This window comes from Ciconia boyciana, chromosome 30, assembly GCF_034638445.1.
Source record: "Ciconia boyciana chromosome 30, ASM3463844v1, whole genome shotgun sequence".
In the NCBI taxonomy this organism is placed as follows: Eukaryota; Metazoa; Chordata; class Aves; order Ciconiiformes; family Ciconiidae; genus Ciconia; species Ciconia boyciana.
Window position 1 is genome coordinate 1,158,220 of NC_132963.1, and position 19,891 is coordinate 1,178,110.

At 61.0% G+C, this 19,891-nt stretch overlaps 1 protein-coding gene across 1 annotated transcript; it reads right to left on the reverse strand.

Moving 5' to 3' along the window:
* Positions 1–5,986: 5,986 nt before the first annotated feature.
* TOMM40 (translocase of outer mitochondrial membrane 40) lies at positions 5,987–13,537 on the reverse strand. The gene is given in 12 exon segments (XM_072848207.1): positions 5,987–6,547; positions 8,930–9,032; positions 9,129–9,205; positions 9,300–9,364; positions 9,366–9,420; positions 10,526–10,631; positions 11,867–11,968; positions 12,057–12,149; positions 12,229–12,296; positions 13,360–13,413; positions 13,416–13,519; positions 13,521–13,537. Coding segments are annotated over 12 exon segments (984 nt in total). The 3' UTR covers positions 5,987–6,407.
* Positions 13,538–19,891: the final 6,354 nt, after the last annotated feature.

Sequence of the window (19,891 nt, forward strand, 5' to 3'; positions counted from 1 at the left end):
AGGTTCCAGGAAGCCCCTATGGGGTCCACGATGTCCCTATAGTTCCCACCAAGCCCCTATGGCGTCCATGATGTCCCCATGGGCTCCATGATGTCCCTATAGGTTCCAGGAAGCCCCTATGGGGTCCACGATGTCCCTATAGGCTCCACCAAGCCCCTATGGCGTCCATCATGTCCCTATGGGCTCCATGATGTCCCTATAGGTTCCAGGAAGCCCCTATGGGGTCCACGATGTCCCTATAGGCTCCACCAAGCCCCTATGGCGTCCATGATGTCCCCATGGGCTCCATGATGTCCCTATAGGTTCCAGGAAGCCCCTATGGGGTCCACGATGTCCCTATAGTTCCCACCAAGCCCCTATGGCGTCCATGATGTCCCCATGGGCTCCATGATGTCCCTATAGGTTCCAGGAAGCCCCTATGGGGTCCACGATGTCCCTATAGGCTCCACCAAGCCCCTATGGCGTCCATCATGTCCCTATGGGCTCCATGATGTCCCTATAGGTTCCAGGAAGCCCCTATGGGGTCCACGATGTCCCTATAGGTTCCACCAACTCCCTCCGGCCTTCCCAGCATCCCCTTGCCCCCCCCCCCCCGACTTTCGTGCCCCCTCCCCCAAATCCCGGGCTGCTCCTCCCCCCTCCTCCCCATTTTGGGCCGTTCCAGCCCCTCCCCCTTCCTCCAAGTTTCGGGGTGCCCCCCCTAAATTTTGGGGGGCCCCCCCAAATTTTGGGGTGCCCCCCTAAATTTTGGGGTGCCCCCCCCCACTCACTGCAGCCTCCGGAAGAGGGGGACCCCCCGCAGCCGCGCCGTCGCGTTCTCCGCCACCTCCTCCAGCACCCCCAGGTACCCCAAATCTTCCCGGGGGCGCGGTGCCTTCGGGGGCCAGCTCCGCCCACAGCCTGCGGGAATTGGGGGCGGGGGGTCACAGGTTGGGGTGCCCCCAGCACCCCAAAAATTCCCTTCCCAATTTTGGGGTGCCCCCAATCACCCTCGGCTATTCGGGGTGTGTCCCCCCCCCAAATCCCCACCCCTTTTCGGGTGCCCCCCAACACCCCAAAAATTCCCTTCCCAATTTTGGGGTGCCCCCAGCACCCCCAAAATCCCCTCCTCAATTTGGGGTGCCCCCAAAATCCCCCACCTGTTTTTGGGTGCCCCCAGCACCCCCAAAATTCCCCTTCTCTCTTTTGGGGTGCCCCCCGAAATCCCCCTCCTAATTTTGGGGTGCCCCCCGCACCCCAACTCCCCTCCCTGTTTTGGGGTGCCCCCCAAATCCCCTCCTAATTTTGGGGTGCCCCGCACCCCAAAATCCTCCCCCCGCAGGATTTGGGGTGCCCCCCCCTCGGGGGTGGCAATGGGGGAGGATTTTGGGGTCCCACGGGGGGACACGGGACGCTGGGGGGGTGACACCAGGGGGTGACAGGGGTGACACTGGGGGTGACACGGGGGTGGCACTTTGGGGTCACTGGGGTCACTGGGGAGGTGACACTGGGGGTGGCACTGGGGGTGGCACTGGGGGGTGGCACTTTGGGGTCACTTTGGGGTCACGGGGGTGACACCGGGGGTGGTGACACTGGGGGGTGGCACTGGGGGTGGCACTTTGGGGTCACTGGGGGTCACTGGGGGGGACGACACCAGGGGGTGACACTGCAGGGGGTCACTTTGGGGTCACTGGGGGTGGCACTTTGGGGTCACTTTGGGGTCACTGGGGGGTGACACTGGGGGGTGGCACTGGGGGGTGACACGGGGGGTGGCACTTTGGGGTCACTGGGGTCACTGGGGGTGACAGTGGGGGTGGCACTGGGGGTGGCACTGCGGGGTCACTTTGGGGTCACGGGGGTGACACCGGGGGGTGACACTGGGGGTGGCACTTTGGGGTCACTGGGGTCACTGGGGAGGTGACAGTGGGGGGTGGCACTGGGGGGTGGCACTTTGGGGTCACTTTGGGGTCACGGGGGTGACACCGGGGGTGGTGACACTGGGGGTGGCACTGCGGGGGTGGCACTGCGGGGTCACTGGGGTCACTGGGGGTGACAGTGGGGGGTGGCACTGGGGGATGACACTAGGGGGTGGCACTTTGGGGTCACTGGGGGTCACTGGGGGTGACACTGGGGGTGGCACTGTGGGGGTGACACGGGGGTGGCACTTTGGGGTCACTTTGGGGTCACTGGGGGTGACAGTGGGGGGTGACACTGGGGAGGTGGCACTGGAGGGGTGGCACCGGGGGTGACACTTTGGGGTCACTAGGGTCACTGGGGGGTGACACGGGGAGGTGACACTTTGGGGTCACTGGGGGTCACTGGAGGGTGACGTGGGTGGGGTGACACTGGGGGGGTCAGTGTCACCCGGGGGGGGAGGGGTGTCACTCACCCGCCAGCAGCGTCACTGCCACCAGCACGACCCAGAGCTTCATGGTGGCACCTGGGGGGGGGGGGACACACACGGGGGGGGCCACGGTTGGGGTGAGGGGTCCCCAATGTCCCCAAACTGTCCCCAATGTCCCCAACCTGCCCCATCCCAAACCTGTCCCCGTTGTCCCCCGAGTGTCCCCTTTGTCCCCACCCCGTCCCTGTCCCCAAAGTGTCCCCAACCCCTCCCTCATCCCCAACTTGTCCCCGTTGTCCCCAACCTGTCCCCTTGTCCCCAAACTGTCCCTCACTGGTCCCCTCCCCGTTGTCCCCAACCTGTCCCCTTGTCCCCAAACTGTCCCTCACTGGTCCCCTCCCCATTGTCCCCAAGCTGTCCCCTTGTCCCCAAACTCTCCCCAATGTCCCCAACCTGTCCCCAATGTCCCCAACCTGTCCCTTGTCCCCAACTTGTCCCCAATGTCCCCAACCTGCTCCCCTGTCCCAAATCTGTCCCCAATGTCCCCAAGCTGTCCCCGTCCCCAAACCATTCCTCCCGTCCCCAATGTCCCCAACCTGACCCCTTGGCCCTAAATTGTCCCCATTGTCCCCAACCTGTCCCCTACTTCTGTCCCCCTGTCCCTAAACTGTCCCCAATGTCCCCAACCTCTCCCTCATCCCCAATCTGTCCCCCCTGTCCCCAACCTGCCACTTGTCCCCAAGTTGTCCCCAAATTTTGCCCCCACCCCCAGCCTGTCCCCAATGTCCCCAATCTGTCCCTCTGTCCCCAACGTCCCCAACCTCTCCCCAAGGTCCCCAACCTGCCCCCCTGTCCCCAACCTGTCCCCCTGTCCCCAAAGTGTCCCCAACCTGTCCCCCTTGTCCCCCATCCATCCCTTGTCCCCACCCTGTCCCCAATGTCCCCAAGCCAACCGTGTCCCCAGTGTCCCCAATGTCCATAACCTGTCCCCTTGTCCCCAAACTGTCCCCCTGTCCCCAAAGTGTCCCCAACTTCTCCCAAATCCACCCCCTTGGTCCCAAAATTGTCCCCATCGTCCCCAATGTCCCCCTGTCCCCAAACTGTCCCCTTGGTCCCCAACCTGTTCCCTCTGTCCTCAACCCGTCCTTTGTCCCCAACGCGTCCCCAGTGTCCCCAGCCCTGTCCCTTGTCTCCAACTTGTCCCAAATGTCCCCTGTCCCCAACGTCCCCAAACTGTCCCTTGTCCCCAACTTGTCCCCAATGTCCCCAAGACGTCCCCAAAGTCCCAAAACTGTCCCCTTGTCCCCAAACCGTCCCCAATGTCCCCAACCTGTCCCAAACTTGTTCCCAATCTGTCCCCAAATGTCCCCAACCCGTCCCCAAAGCCCCAAAAGTGTCCCCTTGCCCCCAAACTGTCCCCAATGTCCCCAAAGTGTCCCCAACCCATCCCCAAATGTCCCCAATGCCCCGAAAGTGTCCCCTTGTCCCCAAACTGTCCCCAAAGTGTCCACAAAGACCCAAAAGTGTCCCCTTGTCCCCAAACTGTCCCCAATGTCCCCAAAGTGTCCCCAGCCCATCCCCAAAGCTCCAAAAGTGTCCCCTTGCCCCAAAGTGTCCCCAATGTCCCCAAAGTGTCCCCAACCCATCCCCAAATGTCCCCAACCCTGTCCCCAAAGCCCCGAAAGTGTCCCCTTGTCCCCAAACTGTCCCCAAAGTGTCCGCAAAGTCCCAAAAGTGTCCCCTGGTCCCCAAACTGTCCCCAATGTCCCCAAATGCCCCCAACCCTGTCCCCAACATCCCAAAACTCTCCCTTTGTCCCCAAACTGTCCCCAAAGTGTCCCCAACTTGTCCCAAATGTCCTCAAATGTCCCCAACCTGCCCCCCCGCCCCCACCCCACCCCGTCCCCAATCTGTCCCCCTTGTCCCCAAAGTGTCCCCAATGTCCCCGTCCCCCGCCAGCCCCCCCCCCCGTGTCCCTGTCACCTGTGGGGCGCGTGGGGTCCCTCTGGCTCCGCACCCGCCCTGGGGACCCTTAAATACCCCCAGGAAGGGACAGGGCGGGGGAGGGGCAGGGGGGGGGGGCAAAGGTCACCCCACCCCCTCCACCCCCACCCCTCCCCCCACCCCTCCCCCTCGCGCCCAAGCCACGGGGGTGGGGGGGCACCCCAAAGCCCTTTCCTCTCCCCCTCCCCAGCAGCACCCCAAAATTGGGGTGGGGGAGGGGTGTGGGGTGGGGTGTGTGGGGGGTCCCCACCCGTGATGTCCCTCCTCCCCCTCCCCCCGGGCACGGCCCACGCTGGACTTGGCCCCCGTGGCCGTGGCACCCCGACGGGGCGGGGGGGGCAAGGTCCACGGGGGGAGGGGCCATCGCGGGGAAGGGGGTGGGGAGGGGCACCCCACGAGTGGGGTCGAAACCCCCAAAATTGGGGGAGGGCTTGAAATGGGGAGGGGTGAAGCCCCCCCCCAAATGGGACTGAATGGTGAAATGGGGAGGGGTGAACACCCCCCTCCCCAATCGGGGTGAACCCCCCGAAATCGGGGGGGACCCCCCCCAAATGGGGGGTGAACCCCCAAAATGGGCTGGGGGGGGTTGAAGCCCCAAATAGGGATGGAGGGGGCTGACCCCCCCCCCAAGTAGTCCTGAACCCCGAAATGTGGGGGGGGTGAACCCCTAAAATGGGGCTGAACCCCCCCCAAAGCGGCTTCGGGGGGGTGAACCCCCAAATTGGATTCGGGGGGGGAAAACACCCAAATTGGGGGGGGGCTGCACCCCCAAATCGGCTTCGGGGGGGCTGTGAACCCCCAAATAGAGCTGGGACCCCCAAAATCAGTTGGGGGGGGGGCTGAACCCCCAAATCGGGGTTGAACCCCACTTGCCCCCCCCCCTCCCCAAACTCGGGGGTGGCCCCAGATTTGGGTGGCGCCATTTTGGGGGGACCCACGCAAACCCCCCAAAATCTGGGGTGACCCCGGGGGGGTTTTGGGGTACGGCAACTTCCCGGTCCCCCCCCCACCCCACCGGGGCTCCCCAAAACCCACAGCCCCTCCCCAGAATAACTTGGGGTGCCCCCCCAAATATTGGGGTTCACCCCCCCATCCCATCAACGCCCTCCCCTCTCCCCCCCCCCTCCATTTTTGGGGTGTCACACGCTTTGGGGGGGGGGGGAAGAAGGGATGTGGGGCGCCATGGGGGGGTACCCCAAATTTTTGGGGTGTTGCCCCCCAGGGAAAGGATGAGACCCCCCCCAAAAAAACGAGGCCAGTTCCTTTATTTGGAGCGTTTTGGGCCCCGCGCCGCGATGTGGGGGGCTGGGGGGCCCCCAAATCTGTTGGGGGGCAGGTCTCCTTGGTAGATTTGGGGGGCCCCCCCTGCACCCCAAAATTGAGCCAGTCTCTGTCTGGGGTGTCCTCCTCGGGGGTGGGGGGCAGGAATAGGCCCCCCCCTTTTTCCCCTGGGGGGGAGTCCAAAGTGGGGGGACCCCCAAAAGTGGCCTTTGGGGGGCCCCCGCCATGTTGGGGGGGGACACGGTGGCCGCCGGCAGCTGTGGGAGGAAGATGAGGGGGAGGAAGGGGAGGAAGAGGGGAGGAAGAGGAGGGAGGTAGTGGAGGGTGAGGAGGAAGAGGAGGCGGAAAGGAGGAAGAGGAGGAGGAGGAGGAGGGGAGGAGGAGGAAGGAGGAAGGGAAGGAAGAGGAGGAAGATGAAGGGGAGGAGGAGGAAGGGGAAGAGGAAGATGAAAGTGAGGAGGAGGAAGAGGGGGGGGAAGATGAAGGGGAGGAGAATGGAGGTGAGGAGGAGGAAGATGAAGGGAAGGAGGAAGATGAAGGGGAGGAAGAAGATGAAGGGGAGGAAGATGATGGAGGTGAGGAGGAGGAAGATGAAGGGGAGGGGGAAGATGAAGGTGAGGAGGAGGAGGAAGATGAAGGGGTGGAGGAGACTGGAGGTGAGGAGGAGGAAGGTGAGGACAGAAGTGAGGAAGATGAGGATGAAGGGAAGGAGGACGAAGGTGACGAGAAGGCGGGGCAGGAAGAGGAGGACGACGGTGAGGAAGATGACGATGACGATGATGAAGATGACGAGGAGGCTCTAGCCGATGGTGAGGCCGAAGCCGCAGTGGAACTTGTTCTTGCGGTGGTTGAGGAAGGCTCCCAGCGCCAGCGTCAGGGGCAGCGGTGGCAGCTTCTTCTCCAGCACCGCCCCCACCACCCAGCTGCTGTCCACCGAGCCTGGGGACACGGGGACAGCGCGGGGACGTCACCGGGGGCATGGGGACATCATGGGGACATCATGGAGGACATGGGGACATCATGAGGGCATCACCGGGGGCATGGGGGCATCATGGGGACATCATGGAGGACATGGGGACATCATGAGGGCATCACCGGGGGCATGGGGACATCATGGGGACATCATGGAGGACATGGGAGCATCATGGAGGACATGGGGACATCATGAGGGCATCACTGGGGGCATGGGGACATCATGGGGACATCATGAGGGCATCACCGGGGGCATGGGGACATCATGGGGACATCATGGAGGACACGGGGACATCATGAGGGCATCACTGGGGGCATGGGGACATCATGGAGGACACGGGGACATCATGAGGGCATCACCGGGGGCATGGGGACATCATGGAGGACATGGGAGCATCATGGGGGCATCATGGAGGACATGGGGACATCATGAGGGCATCACCGGGGCATGGGGACATCATGGGGACATCATGGAGGACACGGGGACATCACGAGGGCATCACTGGGGGCATGGGGGCATCATGGGGACATTGTGGGGACGTCACCCGGGCATGGGGCTGTGATGGAAGACATGGGGACATCACCAGGAGCATGGGGGCATCATGAGGACATGGGGACATCACGGGGGCATTCACGGGGGGCAGAGGGACATCATGGGGGGGGTATGGGGACATCATGGGGACATCACGGGGGGGAAGAGGACATCACCAGGACCTCATGGAGGACATAGGGACATCATGAGGGGCATGGAGACTCCATCACGGGGAGTATGGGGACATCATGGAGGACATGGGGACATCATGGGGACATCATGGGGACCATGGGGACATCACCGGGACATCATGGAGGACATTATGGGGACATCATGGGGACATCACGGAGGGGGAAGGGGACATCATGGAGGACATGGGGACATCACTGGTGGCATCACGGGGACATCATGGGGGCCATGGGGACATCACGGGGACATCATGGAGGACATGGGGACATCATGGGGACATCATGGGGACATCACGGGGGCCATGGGGACATCATGGAGGACATGGGGACATCATGGGGACATCATGGGGACATCGCGGGGCCATGGGGACATCACGGGGACATCATGGAGGACATGGGGACATCATGGGGACATCACGGGACATCGCAGGGGCCATGGGGACATCACGGGGACATCATGGGGGCCATGGGGACATCACGGGGACATCATGGGGACATCACGGGGCCATGGGGACATCCCTGGGCGTCACCAGGGGCACGGGGCCATTTTGGGGCACAGGGACCCCCTGCCACAACCCATTTCGGGGCTCCCCCTCCCCCCCCAATTTTTGGGGTCCCCATCTCCCCCCATTTTTGGGGTTCTCCCCTCTCCCCCTAATTTTTAGGGTCCCCACCTCCCATATTTTTGGGGTCCCCCCATATTTTTTAAGGTCCCCCCCCTTTTTTTGGGGTCCCCTATCTCAACACCCTATTTTTGGGGGTCCCCACCCCCATATTTTTGGGGTCCCCCTTTTCCCCCGTATCTTTTAGGATCCCCACCCCCATATTTTGGGGTCCCACCCCCATATTTTGGGGTGCCCCCTTCACATTTTGGGGTCCCACCCCCATATTTTGGGGCACCCCCATTTTGGGGTCCCCCTCATATTTTGCAGTCCCACCCCCACATTTTGGGGTCCCTCCCCCATATTTTGGGGTGCCCCCTCCTACCTTGGGGTCCCTCCCCTCATACTTTGGGGTCCCTCCCCCCATATTTTGGGGTGCCCCCCCATTTTAGGGTGCCCCCTTCATATTTTGGCCTGTACCCCCTTATTTTGGGGTCCCACCCCCACATTTTGGGGTGCCCCTCCTTACATTTTGGGGTCCCACCCCCACATTTTGGCGTCCCTCCTCTCATATTTTGGGGTGCCCCCCCCACATTTTGGGGTGCCCCTCCTCACATTTTGGGGTCCCACCCCCACATTTTGGCGTCCCTCCTCTCATATTTTGGGGTGCCCCCGCTCACATTTTGGGGTCCCACCCCCCACATTTTGGGGTGCCCCTCCTCACATTTTGGGGTCCCACCCCCCATATTTTGGCGTCCCTCCTCTCATATTTTGGGGTGCCCCTGCTCACATTTTGGGGTCCCACCCCCCACATTTTGGGGTGCCCCTCCTTACATTTTGGGGTCCCACCCCCCATTTTGGCGTCCCTCCTCTCATATTTTGGGGTGCCCCTCCTCACATGTTGCGGTCCCACCCCTCACATTTTGGGGTCCCACCCCCATACTTTACACTCCCACCCCCATATTTTGGGGTACCCCCCCACATTTTAGGGTGCCCACCCCCCAATTTTGGGGTGCCCCCCCCGTACCCCGAAAAAGCAGGTTCCCCTTGGGCAGCTCCAGCTGGTACCCGAAGGCGACGCTGGTGTCCTGCAGCCGGGTGCTGGCCTCGAACTCCACCCCCACCTGCAACTGGGGGGGGGGACGGGACAGGGGGGGGTCACCCCCACTTCCCCAACCCCCCCAAAATTTTGGGGTACCCCCCCGCACCCCCTTTTTCCCCCCTACCTGCTCGTTAGCTCGGTGGTAATAAGTCGCGTGAGCACCCGCTTGCCCCACCGTCAGGGTGCCGATCCAGTTGGGTGCTGTAGAAATAAAATGGGGGGGGTGAGGGGTTTTGGGGAGCAGCCTGATTTTTTGGGGTCCCCCCACAGGGTGTACCCCAAAATTTGGGGGTACCTGTGTAGCGGCCGGTGAGGGAGACGACGGTGCCTTCCTCGCCGGGGCGGCGGTGGTAGACGAGTTCCCCCCAAAGCCAAAGTCGGGGTGATGCTCTGGAGGTAGTGGGCCACCAGGATCCCTAAAAAAATTGGGGTTCAATTTGGGGGGTACCCCAAAATCGTATGGAGGTGGGGAAGGACCCATGAGGGGTGTGGGGGTGACCCCCACATTTTACTCCGATATTGGGGGGCCACGACATGGGGGTTCTCGCTCTTGTGGATTTTGGGGTGCGCGGCGCTCGGGTTTGGGGTTCCTCATTTTGGGGGGGTCCTCATTTTTGGGGGTCCTCATTTTGGGGGGTCCTCATTTTTGGGGGTCCTCATTTTTGGGGGGCCCAACACGATCACACACCTCCCCCATTCCTGAGATATTGGGGTGCTCTGTTTTGGGGTGGGGGGGGGGCTCCCCTGATTCCCACCACAACAGTAGGGTGCTAAATTTGGGGTGCCCATGTCAGGAACACCCCTAAATTTTGGGGGTCCCCCATTTCAGGGGGTTCCCTTGATCCCCCCAAAATATCGGGGTGCCCATGTCAGGGACCCCCCCCAAATTTTGGGGCTCCCCCTTTTCAGAGGGTTCCCTTGATCCCCTCAAAATATCGGGGTACCCATGTCAGGGACCTCCCCAAATTTTGGGGCTCCCCCTTTTCAGGGGGTTCCCTTGATCCCCCCGAAATATCGGGGTGCCCATGTCAGGGACCCCCCAAATTTTGGGGGTTCCCCCTTTTCAAGGGGTTCCCTTGAGCCCCTCAAAATATTGGGGTGCCCAGGGCAGGGACCCCCCCAAATTTTAGGGGCTCCCCCTTTTCAGGGGGTTCCCTTGATCCCCCCAAAATATCGGGGTGCCCATGTCAGGGACCCCCCCCAAATTTTGGGGCTCCCCCTTTTCAGAGGGTTCCCTTGATCCCCTCAAAATATCGGGGTGCCCAGGTCAGGGACCCCCCCAAATTTTAGGGGCTCCCCCTTTTCAGGGGGTTCCCTTGATCCCCCCAAAATATCGGGGTGCCCCATTGCAGGCTGCCCACATCAGAGGCCCCCCAAAATTTTGGGGTGCTCCCTTACACCCCCCCCCCCACCATCGGGCTACCAAATCGATGCTTTCCCACTTCAGGGGGGGTGGGGGGTGTCCCGTGCCCCCCCCACCCCCCCAATTTTTGGGGTCCCCCCAGTTTTTGGGGTGCTCACCTGACCCCACCAAAATATCGGGGTTCCCCAAGGTGACGGCCGCCGTGAAATCAGCCCCCCGATATTCCCCGTCCACCTGCCAGTTGATGAACTTCGCCTGCTGCGTCTGCGGGGACAAAAAAAGGGGGTGAAGGGGGGGACCCCATTTTTTTGGGGGTCCCCCCATTTTTTTGGGGGTCCCCCCCTTTTTTTGGGGGATCCCCCCCAACTTCTAGGGGGGTCCCCCCTTTTTTAGGGTGCTCCTGCTTTTCTTGGAGACCCCCCCCTTTTTTTAGGGGTGTTCCCTTTTTTTAGGGGGGATCCCCTATTTTTGGGGGTTCCCCCATTTTTTTGGGGGTTCCCTCTTTTTTTGGGGTGCCCCCTATTTTGGGGGGGTCCCCATTTTTTCGGGGTCCCCTTTTTTTTGAGGGGGTGTCCCCCCTTTTTATCCCTTCCCCCCCATTTTTAGCAGCTCCCCTTTTTCAGGCCTCCCTCTATTTTTAGGGGGGTCCCCCATTTTTTGGGGGATTCCCTCTTTTTTTGGGGTCCCCCCTATTTTGGGGGGTCCCCCATTTTTTGGGGGTCCCCCTTTTTATGAGCTCCGCCTTTTTTTTGGAGGGGTGTCCCCCTTTTATCCCTTCCCCCATTTTTAGCAGCTCCTTTTCCAGGCCTCCCACTATTTTTAGGGGGCTTCCCAATTTTTTGGGGGTTCCCTCTTTCTTGGGGGGTTCCCCTATTTTGGGGGGTCCCCCATTTTTTGGGGGTCCCCCTTTTTATGAGCTCCCCCTTTTTTTTGAGGGGGTGTCCCCCCTTTTTATCCCTTCCCCCCCATTTTTAGCAGCTCCCCTTTTCCAGGCCTCCCTCCATTTTTAGGGGGGGTCCCCCCTTTTTTGGGGGGTTCCCTCTTTCTTGGGGGGTCCCCTTATTTTGGGGGGTCCCCCATTTTTTGGGGGTCCCCCATTTTAGAAGCTCCCCCTTTTTTTTGAGGGGGTGTCCCCCCTTTTTATCCCTTCCCCCCCATTTTTAGCAGCTCCGCTTTTCCAGGCTTCCCTCTATTTTTAGGGGGTCCCCATTTTGGGGATTCCTCTTTTTTGGGGTCCCCTCTATTTTGGGGGGTCCCCCATTTTTTGGGGGTCCCCCTTTTTTTTGAGGGGGTGCCCCCCCTTTTTATCCCTTCCCCCCCATTTTAAGCAGCTCCCATTTTCCAGGGCTCCCACTATTTTTAGGGGGGCTTCCCCATTTTAGGGGGGGTTCCCTCTTTTTTGGGGGGGTTCCCTCTTTCTTGGGGGGTTCCCCTATTTTGGGGGGGTCCCTATTTTGGGGGGGGTCCCCTATTTTTAGGGGGGAGCCCCCCAATTTTACCTGGAAGGCCACTTTGGAGCGCAGCCGCGTCGTCAGCTGATGGATGACCTGGGCGTTGAGGCTGCCGCTGTTGTCCATGTCCCCCACCAGCACCGGGAACGCCTGGGTATTTGGGGGGGGGGGGGTACCCCATAATTTAGGGGGTACCCCAAAAATAAAGGGGGGGGTCCCCTGAACCCCCAAAACTCACCTCCGTGGGGCTGAGCTGCTTGGTGCCCACGTAGGTCGCCCCGAAATGGTAGTTGGATTCTCCCAGGGTGCTGAGAGCGACCGTGTGGTTCACCTGGGGGGGGTGTGGATTTTGGGGTGCTGGGGGCACCCCAAAATTTCAAAGCCACCCCCCCCCGCCCCCCAAAACCTACCTGGAAGTGGTTGCTGAGCCCCTTGTTCACTGTCAGCTTGACGCCCTCCATTTGGACGGGGAAGAGCTCTAAGGGGGGAATATGGGGGACCCCAGTTTTGGGGGAGCCCCAGGTTTTTTTGGGGGGGGACACCCCGGTTTTGGGGTGAGGAGGGGGGGTTTTGGGGTACCCCCGGGGTTGGGGTGCGGAGGGGGGGATGGGGAGTGGGCGGAGCACCTCAGTTTTGGGAGAGGGGGACTGGGGTGTTGGGGGACCCCAGTTTTGGGGGGCACCCCGGTTTTGGGGTGAGGACGGGGGTTTTGGGGTGTGGGGCACCCCTGATTGGGGGGCTGGTTTTGGGGTGGGGGGTGGGGGCACTGGGGGGATGTGGGGTGGTGGGGGACACCCAGTTTTGGGGACCCCCAGGTTTGGGGGGACACCCCGGTTTTGGGGTGCAAAAGGGGTTTGGGGGGACCCCTGGGGTTGGGGGTCTCAGTTTTGGGGTGCAGAGAGGGGGATGGGGGCTCCCAGATGGGGGGCGGTTTTGGGGTGAGGAGGGGGTTGGGGGGCACTGGGGGTGATGGGGGACACCCCCAGTTTTGGGGGCAACACCCCGTTTTTGGGGTGAGGGGGGTTTGGGGTACCCCTGGGGTTGGGGTGCGGAGGGGGACAGGGAGTGGGGGGGCCCTTGGTTTTGGGGTGAGGAAGGGGGTTGGGGGGGCACAGGGGGGATGTGGGGTGGTGGGGGACCCCAGTTTTGGGGCACCCCAAGTTTGGGGGAACCCCATTTTGGGGTGAGAAGGGAGGTTTCAGGGGGCTGTGGGGGCACTGGGGGATGTGGGGTGTTGGGGGACCCCAGGTTTTTTTGGGGGGGGACACCTCAGTTTGGGGGATCTCGGTTTTGGGGTGCAGAGGGGGGATGTGGGGTGTTGGGGGACCCCTGGGTGGCGGGGGGCACACGGATGCCACTTTTGGGGTACAGTGGGGGTGCAGAGAGAATGTGGGGGCAGAGAGGGGATTTGGGGGGGGGATCCCTGCAGGGATTTGGGGTGCGGGGTGAGGATGGGGGGGCTCAGTGATGTGGGGGGCTCGATGGGGATGTGGGGTGCACTTGGGGGGCAGATTTTGGGGTCCCTCCTCCCCCCCACTCACCCTTGCAGCGGCGGTGGCACTCCTCGAAGGTGCCGGGGTTGGGGAGGGTCCCCCCCGGGCTCCGTCGGGCGAGGGGGGCCCCAATCCGCTGACGGGGGGGCCCCCAAAACCGGGGGCACCGGTAGAAGAGGAGGGGGGCGGTGGGGGCGGGGGAGCCGGCGGCCAGGACGTTACCCATGGTGGGGGCTGGGGGGTTTAGGGGTCAGACCCCCCAAACCAGCCCCCCATGGGGGGGCCCCTCCAAATCCCCCCCCACATCCCCAAGCCCCACATATGGGGGGGCCTGATACCGCCCCCCAAATTGCCCCCAAACTGATCCCCCTCCCCAAATTGCCCCCTCCCCAACAGACCCCTAACCGCAGGCCCCACACATGGGGGGGCCCTGATCCAGCCCCCCCGAATTCCCCCCAAGCAGACCCCCACCCCCAGCCTCACACTTGGGGGCCTGATCCTGACCCCCCCCCCCCCCAAACTGATCCCCGACCCCCACCCCCAGCCCCACACTTGGGGGCCTGATCCTGCCCCCCAAACTGATCTCCCCCCCCACAAGCAGACCCCTAACCGCAGGCCCCACACATGGGGGGCCTGATCCTGCCCCCCCCCCCAAACCGACACCCCCACCCCCAGCCCCACACTTGGGGGCCTGATCCTGCCCCCCAGCCCCACACTTGGGGCAGCCCTCCCCCCCCGGACCCCCAACGCCCCCCCCCCACGCCGCACTCACGCGGCGGCGAGCGGAGAGCGCCGAGCGCGGCCTCCGCGGGCCCCGCCCCCACGCGCCCATTGGCCGCCGCCGCGCCCGCCCCGCCTCCTAGCGCCCGGCCGCGCGGTTCTATTGGCTGGAGCCGCACGGGGCACCGCCCCCACCCCGGCGCTGCCGTCCCGCCTCTTCCGGTGGGGGCTGCGCGACCGGCACCTCCCGCTCCCCGCGCTGCGCGCTGCGATTGGTCGCCGCCCAGTTTCTCCCCGCCTCCGCCTCTCGCCCATTGGTCGCCGCCGCCGCAAGGTCGGGCCGCCGGGCGCGGCGCTGCCCGGCCATAGAGTGGGCAAGGGCGCGCGGGCTGGAGCGGCCGCTGTGGGCGCCGCCATTTTGAGGCGGGGATGGGGCGGGGGAGGAGGAGGACTCGCTCCATGGCAACGGCGGCGGGGGGGGGGGGCAATGGGGGACACCCCCCCTATGGCATCTATAGGGGATCCTCCATGGGGCAGCTATAGGGGACCCCCTCTTTAGGGGAGCTGTAGGCGACCCGTCCCCCGTAGGGCAGCTATAGGGGAGTCCTCCCCTGTACAGCAGCTATAGGTACCCCCCATACAGCAGCTATAGGGACACCCCCCCATGTCGCAGCTATAGGGGACCCCCACTATAAGGCAGCTATAGGGGGACCCCCCCCTCCATGCAGCGCATATAGGTGAGCTCCCCATACAGCAGCCATAGGGGACACCTCCTAGATGGCAGCTATAGGTACCCCACATACAGCAGCTATAGGGGACCCCCCCAATGCAGCACATATAGGTGAGCTCCCCATACAGCAGCCATAGGGGACACCTCCTAGATGGCAGCTATAGGGACGCCCCTCCCCATACGGTAGCCATAGGGAACCCCCTCAACATGAGATCCATAGGCAGCCTCCCCCCAATAAGGCAGCTATAGGGGATCTCCACAATAAGGCACCTATAGGGGATCTCCCCCATGTGACAGCCATAGGGACCACCTCCCCAAGGCAGCCATGGGGACCCTCCTCCCTATACAGGAGCTATAGGGAACCCCCCCAATGAGGCACCTACAGGGCCTCCCTCCTATACATGAGCTGTAGGGGATGTCTATAATGAGGCACTTATAGAAGTCCCCCCCATGTGGCAGCTATAGGGACCGCCTCTATATAAGACCTATAGGGGACACCCTGCAATGAGGCTCCTATAGAAGACTCCACCCCACGTTGCAGCTATAGGGACCCCCCAATACAAGAGCTATAGGGGACTCCGCAATGAGGCCCCTATAGGAGACTCCCCCCCACATGGCAGCTATAGGGACCCCCCTATATGAGAGCTATAGGGGACCCCCGCAATGAGGCCCCTATAGAAGACTCCCCCACGTGGCAGCTATAGGGATCCCCCAATACAAGAGCTATAGGGGACTCCGCAATGAGGCCCCTATAGGAGACTCCCCCCCACATGGCAGCTATAGGGACCCCCCTATACAGGAGCCATAGGGGACCCCTCCCCTACAGAGGCCATAGGCGCCCCAGGGGTCTCCCCCTACGCCTTCTGCTGGTGGCCCCGCCCCTTCCCAGGTGGGTGGGCGGGGCAGTGGGCGGGGCCGGGGGGGGCATCAGCTGGAGAGTCAAGGCTCGGCCTCGGCCCGGGCTCGGCCTGGGGAGCTGCTCTTCATCCCCGGGGCTCTTCCTCATCCTCGGAGCTCTTCCTCATCCTCAGAGCTCAGCTTGAGGAGCTGCTCTTCATCCCCAGAGCTCTTCCTCATCCTCGGAGCTCTTCCTCATCCCCAGAGCTCGGCCTGAGGAGCTGCTCTTCATCCCCAGAGCTCTTCCTCATCCTTGGAGCTCTTCCTCATCCTCGGAGCTCAGCCTGAGGAGCTGCTCTTCATCCCCAGAGCTCTTCCTCATCCTTGGAGCTCAGCTTGAGGAGCTGCTCTTCATCCCCAGAGCTCTTCCTCATCCCTGGAGCTCTTCCTCATCCCCAGAGCTCTTCCTCATCCTCGGAGCTTGGCCTGAGGAGCTGCTCTTCATCCCTGGAGCTCTTCCTCATCCCCGGAGCTCTTCCTCATCCCCGGAGCTCTTCCTCATCCTCGGAGCTCTTCCTCATCCCCGGAGCTCGGCCTGAGGAGCTGCTCTTCATCCCCAGAGCTCTTTCTCATCCTTGGAGCTCTTCCTCATCCTCGGAGCTTGGCTTGAGGAGCTGCTCTTCATCCCCAGAGCTCTTCCTCATCCTTGGAGCTCGGCTTGAGGAGCTGCTCTTCATCCCCGGAGCTCTTCCTCATCATCGGAGCTCGGCCTAGGGTGCTGCTCTTCATCCCCGGAGCTCTTCCTCATCATCGGAGCTCAGCTTGAGGAGCTGCTCTTCATCCCTGGAGCTCTTCTTCATCCTTGAGCTTGGCTTGAGGAGCTCTTCCTCATCCCCGGAGCTCTTCCTCATCCCTGGAGCTTGGCTTGAGGAGCTTGGCCTCGTCCCCGGAGCTTCTCTTCGTCCCTAGAGCTCTTCTTCATCCCCGGAGCTCTTCTTCATCCCTGGAGCTTGGCTTGAGGAGCTCAGCCTCGTCCCTGGAGCTCTTCCTCCTCCCTGAAGCTCAGCTTGAGGAGTTCTTCTTCATCCCTGGAGCTCTTCCTCATCCCTGGAGCTCGTCCTGAGGAGCGCGGCCTTGTCTTGAGGAGCTCGGCCTTGTCCCTGGAGCTTGGCCTCGTCCCTGGAATGCGGCCTCAGCCTGAGGAGCTCGGCCTCATCCCTGGAGCTCGGCCTCATCTCTTGGAGCTTGGCCTCGTCCCTGGAGCTCAGCTTGAGGAGCTCGGCCTCGTCCCTGGTGGTCTCTGGGCAGGCATCCTTCAAGGTTTGGAGGTATGGGCTCGAGGTGGTCTCCTGGCAGATGTCCTGCAAGGTATGGAGGTAAGAGCTCAAGGTGGCCTCCAGGCAGATGTCCTTCAAGGTTTTGGAGGTAAGGGCCCAAGGTGGTCTCCAGGCAGGTGTCCTTCAAAGTCTAAAGGTAAGAGCTTGAGGTCTCTAGGCAGACGTCCCTCAAGGAATGGAGATAAGAGCTTGAGGTGGCCTCTGGGCAGGTGTTCCTCAAGGTTTTGGAGGTAAGAGCTTGAGGTCTCTGGACAGATGTCCTTCAAGGTTTGGAGGTAAGGGCTCGAGGTGGCCTCTGGGCAGGTGTTCCTCAAGGTTTTGGAGGTAAGAGCTTGAGGTCTCTGGACAGATGTCCTTCAAGGTTTGGAGGTAAGGGCTCGAGGTGGCCTCTGGGCAGGTGTCCTTCAAGGTTTGGAGGTAAGAGCTTGAGGTGGCCCCCTGGCTGATGTCCTTCAAAAGTTTGGAGGTAAGAAATCAAGGTGGTCTTCGGGCAGGCATTCTTCAAGGTTCGGAGATAAGAGCTTGAGGTGGTCTCTGGCCAGATGTCCTTCAAGGTTTGGAGGTATGGGCTCGAGGTGGTCTCCAGGCAGGTGTCCTTCAAAGTCTAAAGGTAAGAGCTTGAGGTCTCTAGGCAGACGTCCCTCAAGGAATGGAGATAAGAGCTTGAGGTGGTCTCTGGCCAGATGTCCTTCAAGGTTTGGAGGTATGGGCTCAAGGTGGTCTCCTGGCAGATCTCCTGCAAGGTATGGAGGTAAGAGCTCAAGGTGGCCTCCAGGCAGATGTCCTTCAAGGTTTTGGAGGTAAGGGCTCAAGGTGGTCTCTGGGCAGGCGTCCTTCAAAATTTTGGAGTTAAGAACCTGGCGCCAAAGTCTTCTCTTCCCAAGATGTTGGAGCTGCACCAACTCTCCAAGCACGTGAGTGACTTGGTGACCACCACCAGCGGCATGGGCAGGGAGCAGAGGGCGGTGGATGGAATCGGTCGGTGTGGGGTTAGGGGAAGAAAGAGCAGAAGAAGGAAGAGTGTTTATTAATTGAAGTATTAATATTTTAGTTTCCTTGTTTTGGTGGCCTTGCCGATGTCACCATGGCTTGGCGTGGTGGAACGACGGACCACGCAGCCCAGATGGAGAAGGTCAGTGGACCAAAGAAGTCCTGTGGAGAAAATTTTCTTGCCTTTTTAGGCTATTTCTCAGCATCCAGGTGATAATTTGGATATTGTTATTGCAGAGCAAGGTGATGGACACCAAAAGGAGTTAGAAGGAGACAAGTGGAGAAGCTTAAGAAGGTCCGTTGGTACGTGGTGATGGAGACAACGTGCCACCAGTGGGTCCCTGCAGGACAACTTAATGCTCTCTGTTATTTTTAAGGAGTAAAGCCACACGGAAAGTGGGATGTCTACCCCTGAGCGCGGTTGGGCAGGGTGGACCATGAACACCCAACTGGAGTGGTGCTCTCTTCTTGGGGCATCATTCTTGGTGTGGTTAGATGCGTCACCTGCTTGGGTTTTCCAAGTTGGCCCCCCCATCTTCTTCATGGTCCTTTGAGGAGTTGGGATGGGTGAGCGGCCGAGGTGAAGGAGCAGGAGAGGAGTCTCAGCTGTGACTTTCCTTTTTCTTTTCTAGGTGGACTTTCAGAAATGGTTGAAGCTTTGAGGTGAGAGAAGAGGTGTGGTGGGTATCATAGAGCAAGAAGTTGCTCCTGAGGAGACCAGTCATCGTGTCACTTGGGTTTTCCAGGTCCCACGAGTGACTCTGACTGTGATGTTGTCGTCGTCTTGCTACAGGAGCGGAGCAGGTGAGCAGATCAGGGTCAAGTTTTGGAAGACAACTTTGTCGTGGATGAAGAAGGTGTCAACCGGTTTTGGTTTTTTGCAGGTGACCAAGGGAGACGCGTCCATCAAAGGATCCTCAACACTTAGACGATGAGGCTGGTGTTGAAGATGGAGCGTGACCTACAGCACCATGAAAGCTAAGTTTTGGGGCAAAAGCTGTGAAAATAGGTGTGGGGGGAAGGGTTCTTCAAGGGGAGTCACCTTGAGGGAGAGCGACCAGTTTGTACCACTGGCAAAGCAGCTCCAGAAGGTCTTGGTGGTGTGGACTCCGTGTTCTGTGTCTCTATATACGTCCCCTATTTCCCTCGGGTCTTGATGTTGATCTTGCTCCTCATGCTTGAGGAGCTCCACATCTCCATCGTAGTCCTATGGCAGTGGCCATGTGTCATCTCCTGGCCAGGTCAAGTTCTCATCACTGTACCCATGGAGCACATCTTGTCTTGCGCTACAACGTAGAAGCACAAGTCTTCTGTAGATGTTCTTGGCCGCTCGTTCTTGTGGCTCTTGCTGGGACGTTGTCATCAGGTCTCGTCTCAATGATTCATCATCACAGAGTCCTTCACAGGTTTCTTGCCTGTGTCATCATTGTCTTCAGTCTTTCTGGAAGGTCTTTCTCCATCAGTCGTCACAGCTTCACCGGCCATCTTCAATGCCGAGCCGTGGCATTCACTTCCTGAGGAGCAACGGTAGACCATCCATGGTCATGGTAGGACTTTCTGTCAAGCCGCGTCTCTTCTTTTAGAATTTATCTGGTGTTCTTCCATCCTGTGGTCACCGTTGTGTTGTCTACGTGGGGTGGAGCTGCTTTGCCCGTGGACATAGTTACGGTAGAGTCAGGGGTAGCCTAGTCCTACCACAGAACGGTGATACGTTGATCATGGTGACCTTTTTTGGTGGAGATTGTAGGTCTTGGGCCAGTAGCTCTTGGCAAGCAGCGCGTCGAGTTGCTTCTTTTGTGTTTTGCAGGGGCCGTGGGACCACTTGGGTGGCCAAAGAACATCTTTGAGCAAGTCTTGGTGGAGCAGATGACTTGAAGAGAAGAAGGACGGCGAGGGGTGCATCTAGCAACGTCTCCTTCCATAGGCTGGTAGGTGGGAATGGGATGGTGGCCCACCATGCCACGAG